At 55.5% G+C, this 24,645-nt stretch overlaps 1 protein-coding gene across 2 annotated transcripts in view; it reads left to right on the top strand.

Moving 5' to 3' along the window:
- The window catches only part of LOC121144857 (DAB2 interacting protein), a 160,345-nt gene that overhangs the window by 118,359 nt on the left and 17,341 nt on the right, over positions 1–24,645 (top strand). For both annotated transcript variants that reach the window (XM_040963445.1, XM_040963444.1), the window contains exons 4-6: positions 21,157–21,310; positions 22,700–22,798; positions 23,572–24,126. In XM_040963445.1, the coding sequence (XP_040819379.1) occupies positions 21,157–21,310; positions 22,700–22,798; positions 23,572–24,126 (808 nt within the window). The remainder of the gene's footprint in view (positions 1–21,156; positions 21,311–22,699; positions 22,799–23,571; positions 24,127–24,645) is intronic.

Raw genomic sequence — 24,645 nt, 5'->3', positions numbered from 1 at the left:
CAAGTAAAACCCATAACCTGGCAGGCTACGGAAGCAGGCCCAGGACCTGTGTCTGCTCAGCCTTCCGAGTTTGTGCGGACCCTACCTCCTGGGCCCCAGGTTTTGGATATTGGGCATTTAATGTCCCCAGCAGTCTGCAGTAGAGGCCTAATATGAGCAGAGTTTCATTTTTATTTACAGTTTTCTTTTTAAAGATGTATTTACTTTTTTTTAAGGCAGAATTACACAGGAGAGGCAGAGGTAAGTAGAAAAAGAGATATCTTCCATCCTGATTTCACTCCCTCAAATGGCTACAAAAGCCAGGGCTAACCCAGGCAAAGCCAGGAGCCTGGAACTTCATTCCAGGTCTCCCACATGGGTGCAGGGGCCCAAGCATTTGGGCCATCTTCTGCTGTCTTCCTAGACACATTAGCAGGGTCTGGATCTAAAACTGAGCAGCTGGGACTTGAACTGGCAAATGTCACAACAGTGGCTTACCTGACCATGCACAACACCAGCCCGCAAAACAGTTTCTGAGCAAAGGTAAGCTGAGACTCAGAAACTGTGTGCTGAAGCCCCTGCTTCTGGATCACAAACTCTGGGACTTGAGACAGAGACCTTGACCAACCCTGCACTTGGGATCCCAAATCTTTGTGAGGCCTGACTTGACACACTTCCAGGACTGGGCAGCATGTTGGTACTGTGCGGTGTGTCAGCAGCATGTCCAGCGCTAACCACACTGGCCATGAGACCTGTGCCATGTGCTAAGCACAGAGCTTGATAGGGTCATCTCTTCCAGGAACCCTTACCTGGAAACATTGTCCACACAGTCATTCAGAGTTGTCCACCCCTGTCCATTAAACTGCCAGCTTTCTGACGGGAGCCCTGTGTTGATCTTGGTGTCACCCTCTTCCTAGCTGTGTGGCCTGGAGCTAGTTTTCTCTTCTAGAAAATGGGATGGTGATCTGACCTCCAACACATGTCCTGGGGAAGAGGTGGTAGTGCCAGAGTTGGCAACACAGTGCAAGACGCATGTGTGGAGCAGACCCTTGTGGCCATGGGAGATCAGAACAGTGCCTGCCTCCTGCCCTGAAAGCAGGCACTGCGGTATCTTAGCAGGGCAGGGCACTGGGGGGAAACAGTGGAGCTAGAGATGCCATCTGGGCACAGAGTGGCTATCTGCTTACACAGAGATGCGGGATGGAGTGCTAACCTACACCCCCTCCCCCCCACCCCCCGCTGCAGAGATCTGGGCCTTCCCCAGGGGTGGCCTGCTCTGGCCTCCCAGTTCTCTCTGCTCGCACAGTTCTGAGGTTGGCCATGTCAGGGCTGGCCAGCAGCCGCTGACCTCCTGCCTCATAGGCGACAGTGCCTAGTATTAGGTCTGTTCTAACAGTCATGAGACGGGTCAGAGCAGAGTCTCCTCCTGCCACCTGCAGTTATGTCAGGTCTGCTGGATGCCTTGGGAACAGCTGAGGGCGATTTCATTCCCCAACCTTCAGGAAAGCGTGCCATGAACTCAGGCACTGGACTGCTTGTGGGCGTGGACTGCTAATGGCGGGGCCTCACGTTGGCGGAGTGGGATCAGCACCTGAGGACTGGGCAGCGGGTGACGCAGCACAGCCAGTGTCTGGGAGCAGCACTAGTGTCTCTGGACATTGGGCATTGGAGTAGGCAGGGTGGGGGAGAGACTGCCCACAGATCAACCCCAGCACCACTTACACTGCAGCAGTCACAGACTCATAAGCTGTAGCACCCGCGGCCTTGCCTGGTGATAGCATCCAGTCCCTGGCATACTGCTGGGTGTTGCCAGGTGCTTGGCACCATGACAGCTCAGAAAAAGAAACGCTGACCATGTTTCATTGCTTGTTTGACTAAGTTCGCTGTTTTCCAGAGGTGCTGTCACGTGGGTGGGAATTGACTCCCACCAGATGCTTTGATGGAAACATTACATTTTGGGAGCTGACATATGTCAACATCACTGTGGGGGGAGGGTTCCAGGATGCTCTGGCAGCTGAAGTCATCACCACAGACACTGGTTGGGGGCCTGACAGATGGGGGTGACGTAACCAGGCTGGTGGTGAGGCAGAAGTAGCCAGAGGGGAGGGGCTGGGGCTCTGAACCAAGGGTGTCAAGTAAATAGAGAGGAAGGAGCGAACTGGGAAGCCATGGGCTGGCTGCACTTACTCGCCACCACTCCACACACCTCCCAAACAGCTCCCAACTGCTCAAGTGAGTGGGCACTTGGGGTTGGGAAGAAGGAACAGAGGTCCTGGACTGGATAAGTGGCTGGGCCCTGGGGCTTGGAATCCCAGATCCCACTGTAACTTGCTGTGTGTGACCTCAGGCAGCTTCTCCAACCTGTCTTTGCTTCAGCCTCATCTTTAGTTAAATAGAGTACAGATACCACCAACATGTGGCTCTTTGGAGAACGAAAGAAGCGAAAGTATGCAAAATACCCAGCACTGGGGCTGGCACACAGCAGGTGCCATAAAGTGGTAGCTTGTTGGTGAGAAAGCCACATAGATGTTGATATGCTCTCATCAGTTATGGCTAGGTGCAATGAAATTGTTTCCTGATGTAGACTCTTCCGAAGCCCCTGATGGTGGAAGCAGGGATGTGGATGTGACATGAAAAAGGGCAGGACATGCCTAGGGAAGGGTGGGAGAGGAGGGCCTTGTGGCTGGTCGGGACTGATAGAACAGTGCGGAGTGTAGAATAGGTGGGACTGATGAGGCAAGCCGGATCGTAACAGCTGTTGCCACCAGAATGGCTGGATCAGGGCAACCTTTGAAATGCCCCAGTTCCACATGGCCAAGGTTGGTGACTGCTCAGTGCTGTTACCTACAGACTGTCCCTTGGTAGCCCAGAGGGTTGGTTCCAGTACATCCATACCCTCAACTCGGTACTAAAATGTGAGGTTGCCCAGATGGTTTATATAAAATGACAGTGTGTATATAGCCTACACATGCCTTCCATATACTTTAAGTCAACTTGAGACGACTTCCAATGCCTAGTGTAGTGCAAGTGCTGTGCGAATAGTTGCTGCAATGCATTGTTGAGGGAATAATGACAAGGGACAAAGCCTGTGTCTGTTCAGTACAGGTGTGGGTTATTTTTCCCCCAAATATTTTCCATCTGAAGTTGGCTGAATCGACAGATGTGGAACAGAGACTGCAGAAGGCTGATCATGTTATTATGAAGATGACTCTGAAAGGCATCTGCCAGGGGTAGGCAGACACCAAGCTGGTGCGCATGGGAGCCCACCAGGACTGTACATCCTCTGGCCCTGTGGACAGGGTCATTGCCTAGTAACCTATGACATGAGATGACATGCTGAGGTGGACCTCCTGTTTTGTTATTTCAAAATAATAAGAGAGTAGTAATAGGTGCGTGTCTTTGTCCAGGCTGAGACATACTGGATTAGTCTGTTTTCTGAAGAAGTTATCATGAGTGTAATTTGGATTCACGGTTCTAGATGGGCAAGGAAAGTGACTGCCTCTGGTGTTGGCTTCTTTCTGGTAGACTCCTGAGCGAGTGCGCAGCCTCACACAGCAAGAGACAAGAAGTACAGGAGTGTGTCTGGTTTCTCTCTTCAGGAGCCACCAGGATTCAGTCACGGGGCTCCACCCCAGTGACCCCCTCCAGTCTCAGACACGTTCAAAGGCCCCACTATAACTAAGTGGGGTCAGAATTCCCCCTCTCTGCTCTTCACAGTGGGAGTCAAACTTCAGCAGGAAGCCTTGGAGGACTCTCACACCATCCACACACCTTAGTATGTACATGCCTGCTTTTCTGAGTGGTTAATTTAACTCATACAAGAACTTTGCTATTGTGCATTTGTCAGTGGTCACAGTCTCTGCCTGGCCTGCTGGTTGCAATGAATGTTTTGGTTGATGGAGAAGGCCTAGCTTGGAGCCTTCAGTGGAGCAGTGCTTGGAGGTGGTGCTCAGAAGACAGGGCTCTCTTCCTACTTCCCTATTGCCTTGGCTGTGTCTGGCCCCAGGACTGCTCTGTGACGTCATCCTTACCTCTCCCAGCTGGGAAACTATTAAGACACCGGATTGACCGTGATGAAAGCTGTAAAGGCAAAATTCCTTCTCAGAAGCCAGGGAGCATTGCAGCACCCATCTGGCTTAGAGCCCAGTGTTCTGGGAGAGAGGCATTCGGGTACAGGTGTGGGTAGGTGGGGTGGTGTTGGATCACCTGTGGTCAGGCTCAGGCCCAGGAAAGAGCCAGTGGTCCCACAGGGGGTGAAGTGAGTTGGGAACCTACCAGGTCAAGGGGTGCTGCTGGGGTCTCCATGTAATCTCTGAAATAGTCAATATTCTTCACATTCAAGCTAGTGCCCTGCATGCCTGCACACAGTAGGTGCCTGACGCTGCTGCTTAGTAGGGCCTTGGAAGTTGCTTGCTAAGACACTGAAGCAGGCTGCACCTACCATAGACTACATGGGGGCCTGTGATGCCTCCCATGGAGGAGGCCAGGAGCTAGGCAGTGCCTCCCTGGCACCGGCCGCTGTTTATCTGCATTTACAGTGGCAGTTTGGGTGCACTGCATCAGGTTTATCCACCAGTCTGGCTGTGAGGGAAGGAGGAGTGGTCCCTGCATGTGGCAGAGGCTCAGTCAGTGGAAAGTGGTGCTGGGGCTTCTCTGGTGGCCGGGAAGGGCACCTGTGTCTACTTGGCTGGTTTGCAAGGCCTTGGCACAGTGTGGTGGGCATGACCCTGCAGAAGGGCAGGTGAGTGGCATTTGGGTCCAGCAGTCTGTTCCTACCTGCAGGCCTCTGGGACCTCAGGGAGCCTCAGACATGGTGGCCTCTGCTGACCACGTCTCCCTGCTCTTCTCCTTCCCCTTTGCCCACTGGCCTAGCCAGAAGGTTCCTGGGAGAAATCCCTAAAGTGGAAACTTGAACCCAGGTCCTCCCCAGCTGGCGGAACGTGGAGGTCTAATCCAAGTCCAGATACAGAGTTAGAGTCCACAATTCAGCCCTTCACCCTGAGCAGTGCCTGACCTTGTTTGGGCCTCGGGTTTGTTTGCTTTTGACAGTGTTTGGGAATGCAGGGGAGGGGTGTGTTTGTCCTGGGAGGTCCTGGGGCTGCCCCAGGAGTAGAAACAGTGTGCACCGCAAAGTGAGAGCTGTTGGGCCCACCTGCCCTGCGTGTCCAGTGTCTGCTCTGGAAGCAGAAAGTGGCTGCAGCTGGGGGCAGCTGGCCACGGAATGTCATGTGCTACCTGGCTGGGAAGGGGAGCCAGGACTGTTGCCTGATGGGTGGGGACAGTCTGGGCGGGGAGGGCTGTGCCTAGGAACGCCAGGGGGTGGGGCGAGGCCGGCGCCGGCCACTTCCGCCCAGGAGAGAGTTTGGCCCTATGGGAGTCCGGAATGCTCCCAGAGCTGTGTTGGGGACACCAGCCAGGTTCATTGCTTATTACCGGGCTCCTTAAAACAGCTGTGGCAAGTCTGCCTCACTCCAGCTTGGAAAGTACACCCATTCATTTCATCCATCAAGTGCCCGCTCTGTACCAGGCGCTGGTTCCATGTGTGCCGGCTTATTACCGGGGTGACCAGGTAAAGGCTCTTGCCTAGCTGGCATTGTCATGGTGGGAGAAGGCAGAGAAGCAAGCAAGGTGACTTCAGGTGAGTGCTATGAAGAGAACGTAGCAGTGGGGTGGAGTGAGTTGCCCTTGCAGCTGGAATTCTTCTGGAGGTCTCCTAGGACAGGCTTTTGATCTGCCACCAGAATGAGGAGAAACCAGCCATTGCAAGGCCCAGAGGCGGGCCCCTGCGGGCAGGTCGGTGGGTGGGGCGGTATGCTGGGGGCGGGGCGGGGGAGGGAGCTCTGGGTCTTACTCCTCCAGCTTCCTGGGCAGAGCAGCCTGGCAGAAGGCGGGAGACTTTCCTGTGGCTTGAAGAGACTGTTGGCTTCCCGGAGTGTTCCTAGACTTCTTGGGCTTGGAGGTTGTGCCTTGTGGTTACCTGGATGGAAGACTGTAATTTTCGACTTGTTCGCTGGAGGACCCGGAAATCTCTAGGTGTTGTTACCACTGAGGTTTTTTTAAAGTAATTTTTGAACTCTCAGCTTGGAAGGTTCAGATTCAGTGTGTGCTTTGCAGGAAGGGGAATCCCTTCTGGGCTCACCCCTCGGATGCCAGCCCCGGCTCAGGGGCCTCTCAGAGCAGTGAGCAAAGGCGCCCAAGCACACGGCACCCTCAGGAATGGGCCTCTGTGGCCTCGGACTGCTCAGTGACAACCTTGGCAAGATTCTGGGCCGACCTGGAAGGGCCACTCTGTGGAGATCTGGCTGTCACAAGCCAGCCCTGGTCCCCAGACCACAGGGTTCCAACCATGTGTCTACAGAGAGACCTGCAAGCTCACTGCAAAGGTCTGTGAGTGGCTTGGTGGAGAGTGGGAGGGCAGAAGGGAGAAGGAGGTCTCCCATCCAGGCAGGTGGGTCTCCCGTCAGGTGTGGGGTTGGCCTGGAGGATAGAGGCTGTTTATCTCCGGGGATGTGGGTTTGTCTGGATCTCTCTGCAGGGTCTGTGCCATGCTGGACTTTGGGGACTGAGAGAGCCCCCATCAGGGATTGGGAGGAGTGTAGGTTGGGGCTAGAGCCAAACCTTGCACCTGGGAGCTTGGGTGGGGGATAAGTGTAGCACCCAGGAGGCCGGCATGGCTGGGGGGAGCCTGGGAGGTGGGCAGAAGCAGCTTGGCAGCTGATCTGGGCCTTGGGGTTGGCAGGTGGGGAGGATGGGGCTTTCAGCACAGGCTGTGGCCAGCGCAACGCTACCTGTGCCCCCTGCTGTTCTCTGCCATTGCCTCTGGGAGAGAGATTTCATCATCCCAGCCGGTCTCCTCACGCTTAGTATTACAGGAGGGAAGCTTTACGCTTCAAACTTTTATTGATCCAGACACTAATAAAAAGAGTTTTGGAGTAGGATTTTTTTTTCTTGCTAAAGCAAAGAACATCAGTGCTGGAAAACACAAAAATTAGTTTTCCCCCTTTTTTCCTACCTTTGGCAGAATGTGGGCTGGCTTTGTTCAAATCTCACCTCTTCAGGAAGCTTTCCCCGATTGCTCATCTGTCTTCTAAATAAAAGGACTGGGGTTACCGAGCTGTAGCATTTCTGAAACTGCCCACCTGGGGCCCAAGGGTCATGAAAGCTAGCTGCCCTTAGAGCCAAGTGGATGAGGATAAATAAAAAAAAAAAAAACAGTCATTCCAGAATGGGCGAAGTTCCCCTGTTGAAACAAAGCATGAGACGTGGTACGGTGGCACCTGTGTTCGCAATGCCTGAAATAGTGCCTGCACATAGCTTGCTCTCAATAAATATTTGCTGGCTGAATAAGATGCTATGAAGGAAGCAAGCCAAGTATTTCACCTGGGAGTTGCAGGGGTGGGGCAGGGGCCCACAGAGATGGAGCAGCCAGCCGTTTCGAGAGCAGGGAACTCCTGGCCCAGGCGGCAGCCAGTAGTACAAAGTCTCTGGCGGGAAAGTGGTAGCCGGGAAAACGGTAGCGTGGGGGCATGGTGTTGCATAGTGAGGTCAGAGGATAGCAGGCCACTCCCACTGGCTGTTTAGACCTGCTAAAGCAGTTGGGAATTTGTGTTGAGTTCACTGGAAGGTTTTGCCAACAGTGCCAGCAATCTGGTTGGCGTCTTCAAAGGTCCCTCCGATTCCCTGGCAGAGTAGGTGGTGGGGAAGGTATGGTGGAGTAGCAGGGCAAGCAGCCTGGACTGTGAGCTGGGAGGGAGAAGCTGTGAGCAGGTGGCAGTAGGATGGACTAAACTCTTAACAGCAAGCAGGAAGGAGTTGCTCATAGCTCTGCCAGCAAGACAGGCTCCACTTTGGAATCTGTGAAGCATCCCAGAAGGGATGTGGGGCTGGTGTTTAGTTATGTGAATCTGGAACTTAGACCAAGACAGAGCCTGAGATGTAAATTCAGAATCAGGAGCCCAGGGAAGCGGAAGTGGGTGAGGTCACTAAAGGGAAGCATTGGCTAAGGAAGAGGCCTGGGCCCTCCAGAACCTGGAGAGGAAAAGGCCAGAGTGGGACTTGGCTTGCAGAAGGAAGCTGACTTTGCTAGGAAGAGAAGCAGTGTGGTCCGGACTGATAGGTGTGCTAAATAGGAGGGGGTCAGGAGGGGCCATGGGCGGAGGAGAGTGTGGTGAGCTGGGCCCTCCATCTGGGAAGCTGTGGAGGGGGGCAGGCAAGGCTAGGCAGGAGCTTAAGGAATCTGTAATCCACCTGCTTACTGTGAGGATCTTAGCCTTACCCATGCATCAGAATCTTTCCTGGCAGAGCCCCCAGCTTTAGGAAGGCTGGATGGACCCTCCAGAATACCCCCAAGTGGTACTGAACACTTTTCCGAGTCACTCCCTTCATGCTCTCCTCCTGCTGACTGTCCCGTGTCTGTCTCACTTTTTCTGACTCACTCCTTGCCCCAGCCTCTCTGTGGCCCCCAGGCCTCTCCCTGAGTGATCTGAGCATGTTTGCTCCAGGAGCTTTCCCTGGGCAGAGCTACATTCCCTTCATGTTAAGTGGCCCTTCTCTGGAGGAGAGCTCTGCATGTGTGGGTTCAGAGCTTCTACAGGCTGTTGTGGCCAGGGCCTTTCTGGCCCCTGAGGCTTTGCTGGCTGTGTTTGCTGTGCCGTGCAGGGGTGTGGACCATCTGCAGACTGATGATCCCTGGCTGAGTGAGTGACACTAAGCTATTGGAGTCTTGTGGGCTCCCAGTTGCTGTGTTAAATGCTTGGTCTGCATCTCACTAACCTGAGTTCTGGAGAGGCCTGTATATTGCTCCGTGTTATATGTGAGGAAACTGAGGCTCGGGAGCATGATGGGACTTGGACCTCTGTGGTTGCTAAGCAACACAGAAAGCCCTACCCTGGAGAACCCCCACACAGGGTCTTTCCTTACTGACCACAGGGGTGGGGTTAAGATACCTGGGTCTCCAACTGCCTCTTGGGAGTGATGACAGATGCTGTGCCTCCCAAGCATCTGTCTCCTCTGCTGCCACTCCCAGCTTGATGAGGCTCTGGGAGCCTCAGATGAGCTGGCTTTGAGCCTTGTCCAGCTCTGGAGATCCCTGTGTTGGAGGAGCTTGTCTATACAGCTTGTGTAGCCAATGCCCAGCTCTCGTGTGGCAAAGCCAGCAGGGCAGGACCACTTGCTGTGGGAGACCCCTGGGGAACAGAGAGCTCCGGTGAGCCCTGGGAGGCTGAGGGAGATGACTTGGGGCCCTGTCTTTACTCTGCTCTCCTCCCACCCAGCAGAACTCAGCCAGCCAATTCTGGGCAGCTGAGGCAGGTTCTTCAGGCTTCCAAGGGTTTGGGCCATGGCCCAGCCTTTGTCTTGTCTTCATGGTCTGCTGGCCAGGCTCCTGGCGAAGGGCAGGGAGTGCCAGGGGGAGTCTTGCATCTGGTCACTAGGAGTCCTTTTACAGAAAGCGGCTGAGGCCCTGAGAAAGAAGGGCCCGCCCATGTCGCTGCCTTCCTGCTTGATTCCTCCCAGCATATCTTGGGGCAGCTTCCAGCAGCCTTGCTGAAGGCCGGTGCTCTCTCAGTGCTGCTCTGAGTCAGTTGTGTTCTAGACTCCTCCCCACTGCTCAGAGAGCAAAGTCTGTTATTCCCATTGTACAGAAATGGAAACTGAGGGAGACCCAGGAGGCAACTTAAGTTGTCTAAGACAAATACAAGTTGTAAGTGCATTTGTCTAGGTTTGAATTCAGTCTGGCTTCAGAATCCCTGATCCTAACCACTTGGCTATGGATCCTCAAGCTTTTTGAGGATTATTTGGCTTCCAGGCTTTGTAGAAACAACAGGAGGGGGTTAAATCCTTGAGTGGCCATGCTCCCCCACAGAGCTGAACCTAAGGTCTCCAGCTGCCCTTGGCTTTTCTGATAAAGGAGGGGTGGGAAAGGTCCAGCCCATAGGCTTGGTTCTGCCAAGGCAACTGCAGTTAGGACTCCCAATCCCATAGATTTGTAGCAGGCCAAGTTTTAAGTTGATAATTTTGTATGGCTCACAAAGGATGTTATCAATATCCAGTGTTATAAATGATCTTTGGCAAGGAAGACGATTCCCTACCCTGCCTTAGAGGTTAGAGTTGGGTACTGCTGCTGCCAGCCCCATCGCTACAGGTGCCAGGTAGAGCCACTGATCTTGTCAGACTTCCCCAGGTGACTGCCCCTACTCCTCTTCCTACTCTTGTTCACGCAGTTGGGCAGGCTCTGCCCCTCTTTGGCAATTAGGGAACCCAGGTAGCAAGAAGACCATAGCCAGCTTGGCCTTAGAGGCCAGAGGCCCTTTCCTGTCCCCTCTTGTGCTGCAGCCCAGATGAGAAGAAACCCGGACACAAAGTGCCCCTACCCCGTGGGGCGGGCCAGCAGACCTGCCTTCCCTGCACTCCCCCTCCCCCACCAGCCTTCTGTCCCTGGTGTTCATCTGTCCCCTTGCACTTCCTTTCTTAAGCTGTGATTTCCCGTCTTCCTGTGCCGATAGAGCTGCCAGCTGACCCTTCAGGGTTCTGAAGTTCACACTGGAAACAGTGGTTGGGCACCTGTGACAAACGATGGCTCTTTCCCATCTTTTCCTTCAGGAGAGAAAGATGCTGGGAGATATGGGGCAGGGAGGGGAAGAGGCTGGTAGAAGGAAGAATCCAGCTCCGCTGACCTGCTGGCCTTCTGGAAGGGGTGTCAGTGTTGCCTGCCTGTGCTGTGCAGTACTGACCTCCAGGCCTGGCCATAGTAAGGGCCACCAGGGCAGGGGTAGAAGTGGCCACAGCTCCTGACCTTACTGTTGCAATTGGGCTCGTGCCTGAGCTCCTCTGAGAGGGACCATTAAGTGAAATTTGGATTTATGCTAATGGTTGGTTTTTGCCTCAAGTCTTTCTTAGAAGCCTCAGGCCTCTAATCTGCTCCTAACTTTGGGGATTTGGGTTTTGCTTTGTTTATATATTTTTGCCTTCCTGTTTCCTGTATAGAAAAAGGGATCTGTGCCTTTAAGTCCCAGCAGGCCCAAGTGGGACACTGGCCCTTTAAAAGCACATTACAGAGAGTTGGAACGTAGCCTTTGTTTAACTAGCCATGATTAGTCCCAGCGGACAGGGCTGGAGTGGGATGTCTAGGACCAGAGTGGGGCTGGACTGGCTGGAGCTGGTGGGGAACAGCAGGCAGCTGGGTGGCTGGCCTGGCTGCTCCGTGCTCCCTGCCTGGTGAGCCTGGTGGTCGTGCTGAGGGATGGTGAGTGGCTTGAGTGGGGGCTGGGAAGGAGGGAGACTGCCAGGCTCAGGGCTGCCAACTACCCTGCAGGCCCACGGGGCCCACATGAGCGAGTGGGTTAGCCGCAGCACAGGTTGGAGAGGGGTTATCGCAGGTATCCAATCTCGGGAGGGAGTTAGGAACTGCCCAGAATGTCACCAGAGCAGGGGAGCAGGGAGGCGGGGAGACAGTCCTCCCAAGAAGTGGAAACCTGTAGAGGGTGCCATCACCCTGCGTTTTTCAAACAAGGGGTCCCCGTTGATGGCGGGAAATGCCAGCTAGTGTTTGGTTATCAGAACAGAGGATTCTGGCCTTTGCTCCAAGTTGTTGTACTCTGGGCTACGCTGGGCTGGGCTGGACTGGGTGGGGCAGGGCTGCCCTGGGCTTTGGGGGCCGTGTCATCTCCCACGTGTGACTTCGTGTCCTCCTCCTCCTGCTGCCTTCCCACACTTGCCCTCTGATCCCATAGGCCTGGGAAGCGGGGGTGGAAGGCTGGGAGGGTTGTGTCCAGGCCTGGAGTGCATGTCAACTCCAGCTCAGATGTTTGGAATGATTGTCAGGAGCCAGGTGGCTTTGAAGTAGTGGAGCCATCAGGAGTGGAGACACAGAGAGGATTTGCCTCATCTCAGCCAGGCCTTGGTGCCTGCTGGTCCTCAACATCCTCACCTTTCTACCTGGTCCAGGCAGAGCTCGGTACCCAGGATGACCCCAGGTTTCTGTGCTTGCTTAAAGGTTGGCATAGTGCCTGCTCCCTGTTCTCCCCTGCAGACAGTGTGAGTGGCTCGAGAGCTGTCTGAGTGCCACATTGCTCTGCATTTCTGCCCTTGCCCATGACCCAGGAGCCTGTCACCTGCCAGTAGCCTCTTGTGGCTTGCTGCTGTCGACCAGTCCTGGCTGTCTCCGCCAGTTTGCATCTGGGGAGCAGCAGCAGCTCTGGTGTCCTACTGGGATTCCCAGACTCCAAACTCCTTGCCTGGTGTGCTGGAGGCTATGTGGCTGTGAACATAATGAATCATCAGCAAGTTCTGGCCTGGGTAAGAATGCACCATCCGGCAGGTGGAAAAGTTGTAGTGCAGGCAAGGGAGGCCTCTGCTCTCTCCCCTTCACGTGTCTGCTTCTTCTCTCTGCCTGGGGCTAGGCTGCTGGCAGGGAGGGACCCTGGGTGGCCACGAGGCCCCTCTGCAGCAAACGGTGGCTGGAACAGAGGAGGTAGCCAGGCTGGGGAGGAGTCTAGAGTGCCAGTGTTTGTTCCAGATGAATCTCTAGCCTTAAATGGGGGTCGTTGAAGTGGCTGCTTAAGATGGCCTGGACACCAGCGCCTGCTCTCCAAGTGGGGTGGGGCAGTGAGGCTGTTGGAATCAGCTGGCAGAAAGGACTTCTCAGGGTGTATCTGCTGGGAGAGGTGGGAAGGATCCGCTGTTGGGGCAGCTTGGAAATGTCACTGGCCTCAAACAGAAGCTCAGGGAGGCCCAAGAAGTGCTGGACATTGGGAGGGCTAGGGAATGGGATGGAAGGCTCAGGGCAAGACAGAGCCACCTGGGCTGCTCACAGAGACTCGGTTTCTAGAATTAACCACATGTCAGTTGACTCCAAGCTGTGACTGGGCCCCATTTTGTAGCTGAGAAAACAGAGTTACATGTATTAGTTAATTTGAGCAAGGTTGTAGAGGTGTGTGGCTGGGCTCTGTTGATTGACAAGTGGCTGGGCCTAGGCTGGAGTGGGAGGGAGTCCCAGATCAGTCAACAGGTCGTGGATGGAGGAGATGGTGCTGCAAAAGATTGCTCTTACCCCACGTTCTGAGGAACATGCCAGCGTGAGTCCAGGAGGGCTTTCTGGTTGTGGGGACCTGGGAGGAATTAGATAAGCCCCTAGGAACAAATTCCCGGAATGGTCTTAGTTTTCGGCTCCTTTGTGATTTCGTCGCCATTCCCCACTTGAGTGCCGATCTCTGAGATCCTGAGGCAGCTCTTCGTTGTGTTTCTCGTTTCTCTTAGAGGTGGGGAACCAGAAAAGCTGTTCCCACACTGGTATGTGATCACTTGGGGCCAAGGGGCTGCAGGCAGGCAGGCAGGACTGTTCACATGTGGAGGAGGAAGGAACTCCTTGTCCGGGCCTTGACAGATTCTCAGGAGTAGTCCAAGTGGAGAGCTTGGCAGGCGCCAGGCAGAGGTGCACATGCGCCATGGACATGGGGCGTGGCAGCGTGTAGGTGCTGGGCTCGACTTCATCAGGGTCAGAGCATCTGGTGCTGGGGACTGGGTGGGTTCTTTCCTGGGACTGAGGAAGTGGAAGGACTTAGGCTAAGGGTGTCATCTCCTGTCACCACCTCCCCGTACCACACACAGGATTTCTAAGTGCCCAGGCCAAGCCTGGCAGTTTCTCCTGGTCCAGGGAGCGACTAGAGAACTGTCCTGACTTGCAGGGCTGGACAGTACCTGGTTCTCACCTCACTTTGGGTTTACCCAAATTTTGTCCTATTCAATGAGCGTTTCTTAGTTTTTCTTTTAAAATTCAGGGCACTTCGCTGTTCTACTGAGGTTTATGAATGTTTAAAAACTGCTTTGCGGTCCCCAAAGTAATTTGACAAGTCTGACAGCTATTGATTAAAAACCCGAAATTATTCAGGCTGCAGAATAACTTGGGGGATTAGATGGAAAGTTTTTTGTTTCTTCTTTCTCTGTATCCCCCTACCCCCCAGAAAAAGGGAAGAAATGAGATGTACTAGAGTAGAAGTGTTCGGCAGTGGTTTTGAAAACCCCATTATGCTGGGAAAGTTGGGATGGGGTTCGCTGTGGGTGCTGGAGGCTGTCCCTCAGCCCTGTTCAGGGGCCCTTCATGTGCCTGAGCTCTCCTAGCCATGCTGTGGGGTCTGAATCACCATAGGCAGCATGGAGGCCCTGCTGTTTTGTGACTGGCTGTCGGTGGTCATAGCATATGGTCCTCTGGTGTGCAGGATGTTGACATAGTTTCTGGGCAGACACTCGGCACATGTGGAAGTGGCAGCCTGGAATGGGGAAAGTCCTTGGGCAGCCTCACTGGGTGTGAGGGAAGGAGGGAGTGGGTCCATGATCACAGGTGGAGGCAGTACTTGGTGGCCAAGTTCCCTGTCCCCCCTCTAAGGGCCAGGCCCTCACCAGGTGGCTAGGCCTGGCCCAGCATGAGCTGGGCACCTGGACTGTCCAACAGAAGGTGATCATGCTGCTCAGACCCCAGGGTGGGAAGGTTCACCCTGAGCCTGAGACCTTTGCTATCTTCCCTCTCTGCCAGGTAGCCCTGCCTTTTGTGCAGAGTTGTTGAGAGGGTGCTATTCGTGCTATGCTAAGAGCACCTGTCACTCAGTTGGTCCCATGTGACCAGCAGGTGTGTAAGAAGCAGCGGTTAGGTCCAGACTGCCCCAGGGTCCTTCGTTTAGTCTGCACATACTGGACTCTAAAGTAGCCAGAGCAGGTGATAAACCTGAGCCAGAGTATGGATCCTCCTCTCTGCCCTCTGAGCCCTGCAGTGTGGAGTTCCCAAGAGTAGAGGGAGGGCTGGTTGGGGACAGGGTTTAGTGACTTTGTGGGGGGCGTCACCCTGGTTCCTGGTGACTCTCCTAGGGCCTGCCCCTTGCCTGGGTCTGAGAAGGTTCACGTCCCCAGGCTCTGTGGTTACAGGAAGCCTCTCAGGCAGGACAGCCATCCTCCCTGCTGTTTTTAGGACTGGCTCAGTCTTCCCATGGCCTTGGGGGCCAGCAGACGCCTGCATTCTTTTCTCTTCCCATGGGACCCCAGCTGGGCAAGGAATAAGCACCCAGACCTTCTCATTTGTGCTTCCCAGGCCGGTGGAGCAAGGCGGGGCTGGATGTCCAGTCCCAGGAGGTCAGCGCCCTGGGCGTGCACTGGCCGGGGTTTCCAGCACTTGCTCCCTGGCCTGCCTGCTGTGACAGGCAATTGTGCTGGGCGTGCACTGACCTGCCTGGGACCAGGAGGGTTTGCTGAAACTCTGACTCCAGGATCAGTAGGGCTGCTGCAGAAACAAACCTCATTGGGGATTGCCTGCCTTTCTAGGCTGGAACTGTGGTGGTGGGCTGTGGGCTGCACTGCCCAGAGTGGTCCCCTCACTGGGGTCTGCCCACCTCCAAGCATACCCTTTTCTCCCCTCACTTCACTTTTTTTTCCAGCATCCCTGTGCATTTTGGCAGGAGTGGCCTACCCCCTATTTTTTCGATGGGAGGCTAGAGACATGGAGAGTTTTCAGTGGAGAGGACTGTGACCAGCTGGCAAGTCTAGGTTGGCCACCCCTGGTCCAGAAGCATGACCTTTCCTGGCAGCGCTGTTCTTGGTGACAGTGGCACTCCCACCCCCCGCATGCTATGTGGTCATGCAGTGGGTGGACAGGAGCAGAAGGGCCACAAGTCCTGTGACTAGCAGTAGTTGCTGGCGCTTACCCTGCCTCCTGGTATCTCATTTAGCCCCTAAGAAATCTCTGGGAGGAATGCGTGTCATTACAACACTTAAAAGATAGGAACACTGGAGCCCAGAGAGTCTAATGGCTTAGTGTATCCAGGGTTGTTGTTTGTTTTTGTTAAGATTTTATTTGAAAGGCAGAGTTGCAGAGGGAAAGGAGGCAGAGATCTCCCATGCTCTGGGTTACTCCCCAAATGGCTATAACTGCTAGGACTAGGCTAGGCCAAAACCAGGAGCTTCATGTGGGTCACTCGTGTGGGTGGCAGAGGCCTAAATATTTGAGCCACCTTCCACTGCCTGCCTTAGGCTATCAGCAGGGGCCCAGAGTGGAAGGAGGAGAGCCAGGACATGAACGGGCACCCATTTGGGATGCTGGTGTAGCACCACCCCCAGGTTGTGTTTTATGAAGATTAGAGCCTGAGTTTACTTATGTAGCTGGGGACCCCAGACGACCCTCTGTCATCCTGCCTGTTGCAGCTCTGAGGGACATCCCTGTGCCGTGCTCTCCTGTGCGTGTCTGTGCACCTGTGTTCCTGGAGCTCAGCCCCTTGTCTGCCTGCAGCCGGCTGCAGCACAGGCTTCCCCTTCCTGTCTTGTTAGCAGTGGGTCTGGCGGGGGAGAGGGGGATGTCTGCAACCTGCATGTCCACTTTAAAGACTTGGTGTCTGCTCTCTATAAAAGCATCTGGGGACAGGTGCAACTGAGATGGAACTGTCTCTTTGAGTCCCAATCCTGACCCGCTGAGGCCATGGGGGGCAGCTTCCTCTGTGGCTGTGGGATATGCCAGAGGACCCCAGTCCCTGACTTTCCTCATACAGAGATGAGGACCTCCTCACTGTGTGAAGTAGGGCTTTGGAATCATTGCAAGTTTCCTTTTAGGGTCCCCTCCTTCCTTGATAATGGAGCATGTGCTGAGCTTCTGTGTCACTAACCTTTTAGGAGAAAAAAGGCTCACAGTTGAAAAACAACGTGTGGGTTGGCTGGAAGGCTCTCAGATAAGGCTGTGCCCCAGGAGCCAGGACAGTGTCCCGTTGTTCCTGCTGCCCAGGCCTCACAATGACCTGCTGTTGGGGCCTGGCTCTGCTTCCAGTAGCAGCTCCACCCAAGTCTGTGCCCACGTGTCCTGCAGTGGGCAGGTCACAGAGTACAGTGAGCCTGGCTGTGGACCTCCCTTACCCTGTTGTTCAGCGGTCACCTGTTGGATGAATGAAGGGCCAGTCTGTGCTGATGGAGTCAGTCGTGGAGTCAGCCCCACTCGGCCACTTGCTAGCTGTGTCGTCACCTGTCTGAACTGTGAGAATTACTCAGGGGGTGAGGGTGGGGATGGCAGTGGTGACAGGTGGGCAGTCCCCAGCACAGGTGATACAGGTTTGTGCAGGCTAGCATTTTGCTGGAAGAGTTAGACTGGTGCTTAACAACTTAAACAGCCGAGGAAAAAGGAGCGTAGACTCCAGAAACAGCTGGGCTGAGATCCCCAGGAGGTGGACCCTCCTGGCTCAGTCAGGGAGCCATGGGGAGGCATCTCAGGTAGAACTTAGCCGACAGCTTGAGGCTCCTGGGCCTCACTGATCCTACAGGCTGCAAACGAGGGGAGCTGGAGTGAGACCGTGCCGCTAAGAGGCATGTCCCAAGAAAGAGCTGCCCCCAGGCCCCAGTTAGACCAGCTTTGGACAACTCTGGAGTCAGCAAAGGTGCCACCAGCCTGCAGCTTACCTGGAAGCCATGGTGCAGCCTGCCATAGGGTCCCATGCCATGGAGCAGACCCAAGTGGGGAGGGAAGGCCAGGGCACCCTGGATCCTGTGGTCCCAGAGAGCTGCCCTGGGCCAGAGTCAGTTGTGCCGGGAAAATCTTGGACAGCTCTGAGCTGGAATAGAAAGGGACAGGGCATTTCTAAGATACTGGGATGAAAATTATGATCTGCTGTTGGAAACAGAATAGGCAGCCGCCCTTGAACCTTCCCTGTCTCTTCTCCCAGGGAACAGCCATGTCACCAGTACTCAAGGAGTGCTGGCCTTGTCCCAGCTGACCTCTCCCCTCCAGGCTTACTGAGTCCCTGAGGCTCTGACTCAGGACCAGCTCCAATCTCGAGGTACCCCTGCCTGGCCAGAAGACAGCTATGTGACAGACCCCAGCCCTGCCTGTCCGATGTTACTGTCCAGGAAGGCCATGGGAAGAGAAGAGGTGCTAGTGCTGGGTGTTGGAGATTGGGAAGTGTCCTCTTGGCAGATGGCACACGAGACCTGCCAGAGAGGCTCACAGTCTTGGGGTCACCTTGAGCCTGTGATTGCTAGGAATGGTAGTCTCTTGGCAGTGGCCCAAGATTTAGTTATTCCTTTGAAAGGCCAAGTTGCAGAGAGGGAAGAGAGACAGAGTGATCTTTCATTTGCTGTGATTTCTGGAGCTGGGCTGGGCCAAAGCCAGAAGCTTGTTGCCCTTCAACATGGGTCTAGGGGTCCAAGGGCTTGGGCAATCCTCTGCTACTTTAGCAGGGACATTAACAGGAAGCTCAATTGGAAGCAGGGCACAAACCAGTGCCCATATAGGGTGCTGGTGCCACAGGTGGCTGCTTTACCTACTATGCTGCAGCACTGGCCCTGAATCTGTGACCCTGTGAGGGCCTGCCACCCCCTCCACAATCGGGTCCAAGAAAGGCCTCCACCTGTGTGCTGATAGGGCGGCTTCTGTACATGCTAATGACCAAGGCCTGCATCCACGGTAAGACTTGCTTCCTTGTCAGATGAGGGGTGTGCAGTGAGAACGACACTAAAGAGTAACAGGGCCTCACTTCCTCTCCTGTGATGCAGGAGTGAGGTTATCATCTGTGTGTTGAGTATGTAAGGATGGGCAGCCAGCTGGGTGGAGGTGGGCATCCACCAGGACCGCTCCCCTGCAGCTGGAGTGGAGCAAGGCACAGGCAAACACCTGCTCTCCCCTCAGGTAGAGAGGCTATGCCAAACCCAGGTGGTCTTGGGTGGCTCTTTCCTGCCTCACATGGGCCCAGCTTGAAGCTGGCCACTGAAAGCTCTGAAGGAACAGACACAGGGAAGCTGTGGGACAGGCTGACAGGCAGGGAGCCCCATGACAGGGTGTCCCATGGAGCTTCCCAACCTGGCCAGCTTGGGTATGTCCCCTGCTCCGGAGACCGCCCCCAGTCCATGCCCCAGTGCCCATGGGCTCTGTGCCCAGCTACACATAGTGTGAGTCCTAGGGAGGTCAGGGTGAGACGAGCCTTGTTGTAGACCGGCTAAGTGGTGCTTTGGGTGTTGGGTAGGGCCACCTTCCTTGAGAGATGGCTCTTGGGCCATAGGATAGTCCTGTTAGGTCTAGGAAGTGAGCAAAGAGCCATTTTCCGTTCTGAGCTAGGTTGTAATAGATCTCCAGACCCTGACTGGATGAGGACCCAGGATGGTGTGTGAGCACTGGAAAGGGGACTTGTAGGTGAACAGGAAGGACAGTGTATGCACACATCAGAGCCCAGGGTGGGGCCTTCGCATGCAGGGCTCTGCTGCTCACTGACTTCCTGGTCCTCTTCTTCCTAGTGAACTTGCCCTGCAGTGGTGGATGTGCCTCCTGTAGATCCCCCCAAATTCCCACCCCATGAAGAGGTGATATAATGGCAAGACTGACCAGCTGCAGCCAGCTGGGGCCGGCCAGGCCCAGGCAGGGCTTATGAAGGACCCTGAGCTTCCCATAGGTCCCTGTCCCACCAGGAGCCTCCCAGGGTGCCCAGGCCAGCTGGGGCATGTTTATGGAACAGGATGGTGGGGAAGGAAGAGGTGGGTTCTACAGCCACACAGCCCTGGCTGTTTTGTGTTTGGCCTGGACTTATTGGGCTGTAGGAGCAGGGTCCCAGGCCACTCCAGTCTTCAGGCCAGGTGTGCTCAGATCCCTGAGGCAGGAGGTGGCCTCAGCTCACCAGCTAGTCCTGTGATCTTCCTGGGTCCCTACTCCATCCACCCTGGTCCTGGTGACTGTACCTGGCAGGATTCTCCAGACTGGGCCACAAAACAACCTGAACGCTGCCTGTGAATGTGGTGCAGGACCTCAGGCCTTTCCTGGAATGTGTGACTGCCCTGGTTGGCATCTCTTCCAGGGAAGAAGAACCCTCAACTTGGAAGGAGGTTATCTAGATTTAGCTCAAGGGAAGATTAACCTGTGGTATTGATCAGTGCTGCAGGGAAGGAGGTGCCATCAGAGCAGGAATTGGAGGAGCATCAGCACCTGGAATGGTTTAGCATGTTCCTTTGGGCACTGGGGATGTGCCCAAGCTGGCCAGGTTGGGAAGCTCCATGGGACACCCTGTCAGGGGGCTCCCTGCCTGTCAGCCTGTCCCACAGCTTCCCCGTGTCTGTTCCTTCAGAGCTTTCAGTGGCCAGCTTTAAGCTGGGTCCAGGGAGCCAGTGGGAGAAGGGTGCCTGGGCCTGCCCCAGCTTAAACCCCATGTCGGAGTAGGGGAACTCTTCAATGGTGGGGATAGGGTGGCCTTCAGCTTGAGAAGCCTTACAAAAGTTTTTAAAAAGCAGGGCCCTTCTGGCATCAGGGCTCAGTCCCCTTCTATTCCTGCAGTCATGTATGGTAACCCTGCCAGGCTGTGAGTCCCTGGAGGTTGTGGCCTTGATCTCAGCCAGACCTAAAGTGAGGCCTTGGGTGACACATGGAGGGTATTGAAAGGAGGAGGCTTGTATGGGCCCAGTACTGGCAAGCTGCAGTGGTGTGGGCCATGGGCACAAGCAGAGTAAGGCCCACCTAGTGCTCAGGCTGTTGCTCTGTCCCAACTGTGGGAGGGCTCTGGAAGGCCTGGTCTACGTTGGTGACCCGGAAAGGGACATCCCCTCTCAGAGGTGAACTTTCCCAGGCTTGGTGCATTCTGAGCTGCTCTCCATGTGCTGCACTGAGGAAGGCAGAATCTGAGCTAGAAGTGGCTTGTCCAGGATCACAGAGTGGGCAATGGACCAGACCAGGCTCCCCGGGATACCAAGGGGCAGCGACTGCCTCTATTCCCTCTGCCTGTGCTGGGCCCCTGAGTTTACTACCTGAGGGCCTCACCTATCTGTGCAGACAGCGGCCTGCCTGCCACACTGAGACTGTCCTCTTTGGGAAGTTGGGGGCAGCAGGGCCCACAGGGCTCCCTCTCTTGCTGCAGGCCTCAGGGTGTGGTGCACGATTTGCTCACAGTGTCCTGGACAGATGCTGGGGACTGATGAATGCTTTTCCTTGGATGGGGCCAGCGCAAAAGGCAGGGGGGAGGTGAGAAAGGCCCAGAGCGCCTGGAGGCTGCTTGCGTGCAGCCAGTTCCTTGTCGTGACTCTCCCCGCCCCCCAGTGTGTCTTAAAATAGAAAAGAGAATGAACTGGGTGGTAGCCCCTGTCTCTGGAGAGGGGATGAGGAGGCTGGGTGGCGCTGGGCAATGGCACCAGCTTGACCCTGACTCTGGCAGTACCCACCTGATGCATCCACTGCCCCTTCCCTAGGTCCCATCTGATGCCCAGGCTGAAGGAGTCTCGCTCCCACGAGTCCCTGCTCAGCCCCAGCAGTGCGGTGGAGGCGCTGGACCTCAGCATGGAGGAGGAGGTGGTGATCAAGCCCGTGCACAGCAGCATCCTAGGCCAGGACTACTGCTTTGAGGTAGGTCCCCCTGATTGGCAGTGCTGGGACCCTGGTGTCCTTTAGTGCTCTGTGGGCCGGGGGCTGGCCAGGCATCCTTCTTGCTCTGGGCTGCATGGAAATGGACAACAGGTGTTTTCCATGCTGGCCCATGGAGCTACTGGCTCTGAGGGGTGAGTGAGTGAAAGAGCCCAGGTGGAGTTGCTCAGGTCCCATAGCCTGTGTCTTAGAACCTGCTTGCTCACACCGCCAAAAGTGGGCGGTTGGGGGCACTCCTGTGTTTTGACCTGGTGCTACACGGGGATTACCTTCCTGGGTCATAGGGAATCCCAGCTGGGTCAAGAAGATGTCAGGTGTCACACCGCACATCTGAGTTTCAGCAGGACAGAGGTCCTAGTATCGCAGGTGTCTTGGGAGCCCTTACTCTTTTTTCCAGTCCCTTGCATGGCCCCTATTTCTAGAATGACTCCCCCTTGCACACTAACCTGGGACCTCTCTGGTAGAAGGAGCAGGGCAATGAAGAGTAGCCTTTGGGGACTAGCATGACAACCTCTTGGCTCATCTCTTTGGTTCCATATTCTGTGCCCACTGGATAACCTTTCGGGTTTAGGCTTCCTAGCCAAACTGGACTTGGTCTGGGCTCTGACCTTGCCTCTAGGGCCGGCTCGAGGCATACCTGTCCGCCTGTTCACTGCAGGGATGTTGTAGGGTTGCTGGCCCCTGGTGCCTGCATAAGGAGTCCGGTTTCCCTGGAGGGCCTTGGGCCCGGTGTCAGGGGCACTGGGGACTTAGAGCAGAAACAGCAGGGCCAGCAGTTCTCCCCTCACATCTAGGCTGGCTGGGAGGTGAGTAGGAAGCCAGTAGGGAGGGGAGTGATAGGTACATGATTGGGACAGGGTGACCCCAGGGTGCATCTGAACAGCCCAATTGGCATTTTCTCCTGGTCAGCTTTGCACTGGGCTTCAGTTCCTGTCGTTGTCACTGTTTTTAGGCCAGTGAGAGCCCTCCAAGGAGGTCAGCTAAGGTGACTCTTGTACCTCCTCTGGCATGTGTCTTTGGTGCCTGTGGTTCTGCCTTAAGTGGCCTGATGCCCCATGACCTGGCAGGGGTCCTGGTCCTTCTCTCCTGCCATGTCAGGGGCAGGGAGGTTAGGGCCTGGAAGTGCTCTCCTGTTGGGTAGCATGACATTGAGGCACAGCTGAGGATCCAGGAGCAAGAGCCCAACGATGTGAGCTGGGCTACCGTCCCTACTGCTGGCTTGCTGTGGGACTCAGCCTGCCCTCTACAAGATGTGATCTGCAGGGTAACGGGAGCCTCGTACAGAGCACAGTTCCCTCCTGCCTTGTGTCAGCACTGAGCTTTGTCATGGTCCCTGCCCTGTATGTGATGCCATCCTGCCTGCCCCCACAGGTGACCACATCATCAGGGAGCAAGTGCTTTTCCTGCCGGTCAGCAGCTGAGCGGGATAAGTGGATGGAGAACCTGAGGCGAGCAGTGCACCCTAACAAGGTAGGTCTGCATCCCCCTTGCCAAAGATTAGGCAGACATGAAGCAGCTGGAAGGAGTGAGGCCAGCATGGGAGCAACCTGCATGGACAGTATTGTTGGGCTTTGAGAGGGATCAAATTGGCCAGCCTGGGCCGGAAGCTGTGGGCATGTTCTTGACACTACACATCGAGGAGGCTGAGTCAGGAGGAGCTGGCCTTGCAGTCCCTCTGCCTGGAACCCTTGTGCCCACTCGTCCCTGTGGAGCCCTTCTGCAATGTCTGTCTCTCCTCCTGCCAGTCACTTGATTCACAGGGTCGGTTTCCTCCTCTGTGTTCGCACACAGGGGAACCTGGGTCCCCTGATTCAGGTTGCGGGACCCCAAAGGTAATCTGCATCCTCACCTGCTTCTCTAGCCGACTTTAGTGCCCAGGCTGTCTTTGTGGTAGGAACAGACCTTATTCATGGTCGCCTCTATAAGTTCCTTTACACAAACCAGCAAAGTAAGGAAGAGCTAATTGTGACCCATGATGGGGCCAGGCAGTGTGCTGGCTTGGGCTCAGTCTCTGCCTGCAGGGGGCGAAGTTCTGTGCTCTGATTTGATGGCAGTGCAAACCGAGGCGCCGGTTAAGTAACCTGCCCCAGGTCAGTGCCCTCGTGGGAGGCAGACCAGAGATCTCGCCTGTGTCCTTCACCTCCTGCTCTACCCACTCCTGTTTCGGGCCTGCCCCTCCCTTGCAGCCCCAGCTTCATGTGAAGACTCCAGTCTCTGATGCCTGGGTCCTTGTGTACACACAGGACAATAGCCGGCGTGTGGAGCACGTGCTGAAGCTCTGGGTGATCGAGGCCAAGGACCTGCCGGCCAAGAAGAAGTACCTGTGTGAGCTGTGCTTGGACGATGTGCTCTACGCCCGGACCACAGGCAAGCTCAAGACGGACAATGTCTTCTGGGGCGAGCACTTTGAGTTCCACAACCTGCCACCCCTGCGCACGGTCACTGTCCACTTGTACCGGGAGACCGACAAGAAGAAGAAGAAAGAACGCAACAGCTACCTGGGCCTGGTGAGCCTGCCCGCCGCCTCCGTGGCCGGGCGGCAGTTTGTGGAGAAATGGTACCCCGTGGTGACACCCAACCCCAAGGGTGGCAAAGGACCTGGTCCCATGATCCGCATCAAGGCCCGCTACCAGACCATCACCATCCTGCCCATGGAGATGTACAAGGAGTTTGCCGAGCATATCACCAACCACTACCTGGGGCTCTGCGCCGCCCTTGAGCCCATCCTCAGCGCCAAGACCAAGGAGGAGATGGCGTCCGCCCTGGTGCACATCCTACAGAGTACGGGCAAAGTGAAGGTGCGTGCAGGCCCCTGGCTGCCAGGGAGGGCTTTGACACAGCTGCAATGTTACCTGCCCATCCCTGGGTTTGACCCCTGAGGCCTATATGGATCTTTCAGCTGCCTCTCTCTCTGCCTCCATGGGCCAGGTGTGCAGCTAGGCCCCTCTAGCACATTCAGACCCCACAACCCATTGGCCTCAGTGACCAGGCACCCGCACCACACACATACACCCCTAGTGGGGTAGGCAGACACTCTCACTGGGTGCTACATCAAGTTACAGCCTCCCCACATTCTTCAACCCGCACATGCCCACTGGTAGGCAGCCATCCCCGGGCCCCACAGAAATGCCATCTCCAACCTACCCAGCTCAGTGGAACATGACGGCTCTGAGGGCCTCACAGGTGGGCCTGCCTTCTTCACTGTGCCATTGTTTTGGGTGCTGCCTAAAGTGGGCAGGAAAAAGGGGCAATGTGGACAGAGCCTCATGAGCTGAGCTAAGGAGCTAGCCTCAGCCCTCAGGTCGGTGTTATGATAG

The sequence above is a fragment of the Ochotona curzoniae genome, unplaced genomic scaffold (assembly GCF_017591425.1).
Source record: "Ochotona curzoniae isolate NIBS_2020 unplaced genomic scaffold, NIBS_Ocur_1.0 scaffold_3208, whole genome shotgun sequence".
NCBI lineage: Eukaryota > Metazoa > Chordata > Mammalia > Lagomorpha > Ochotonidae > Ochotona > Ochotona curzoniae.
This window is presented reverse-complemented; position numbering and strand designations above follow the sequence as displayed.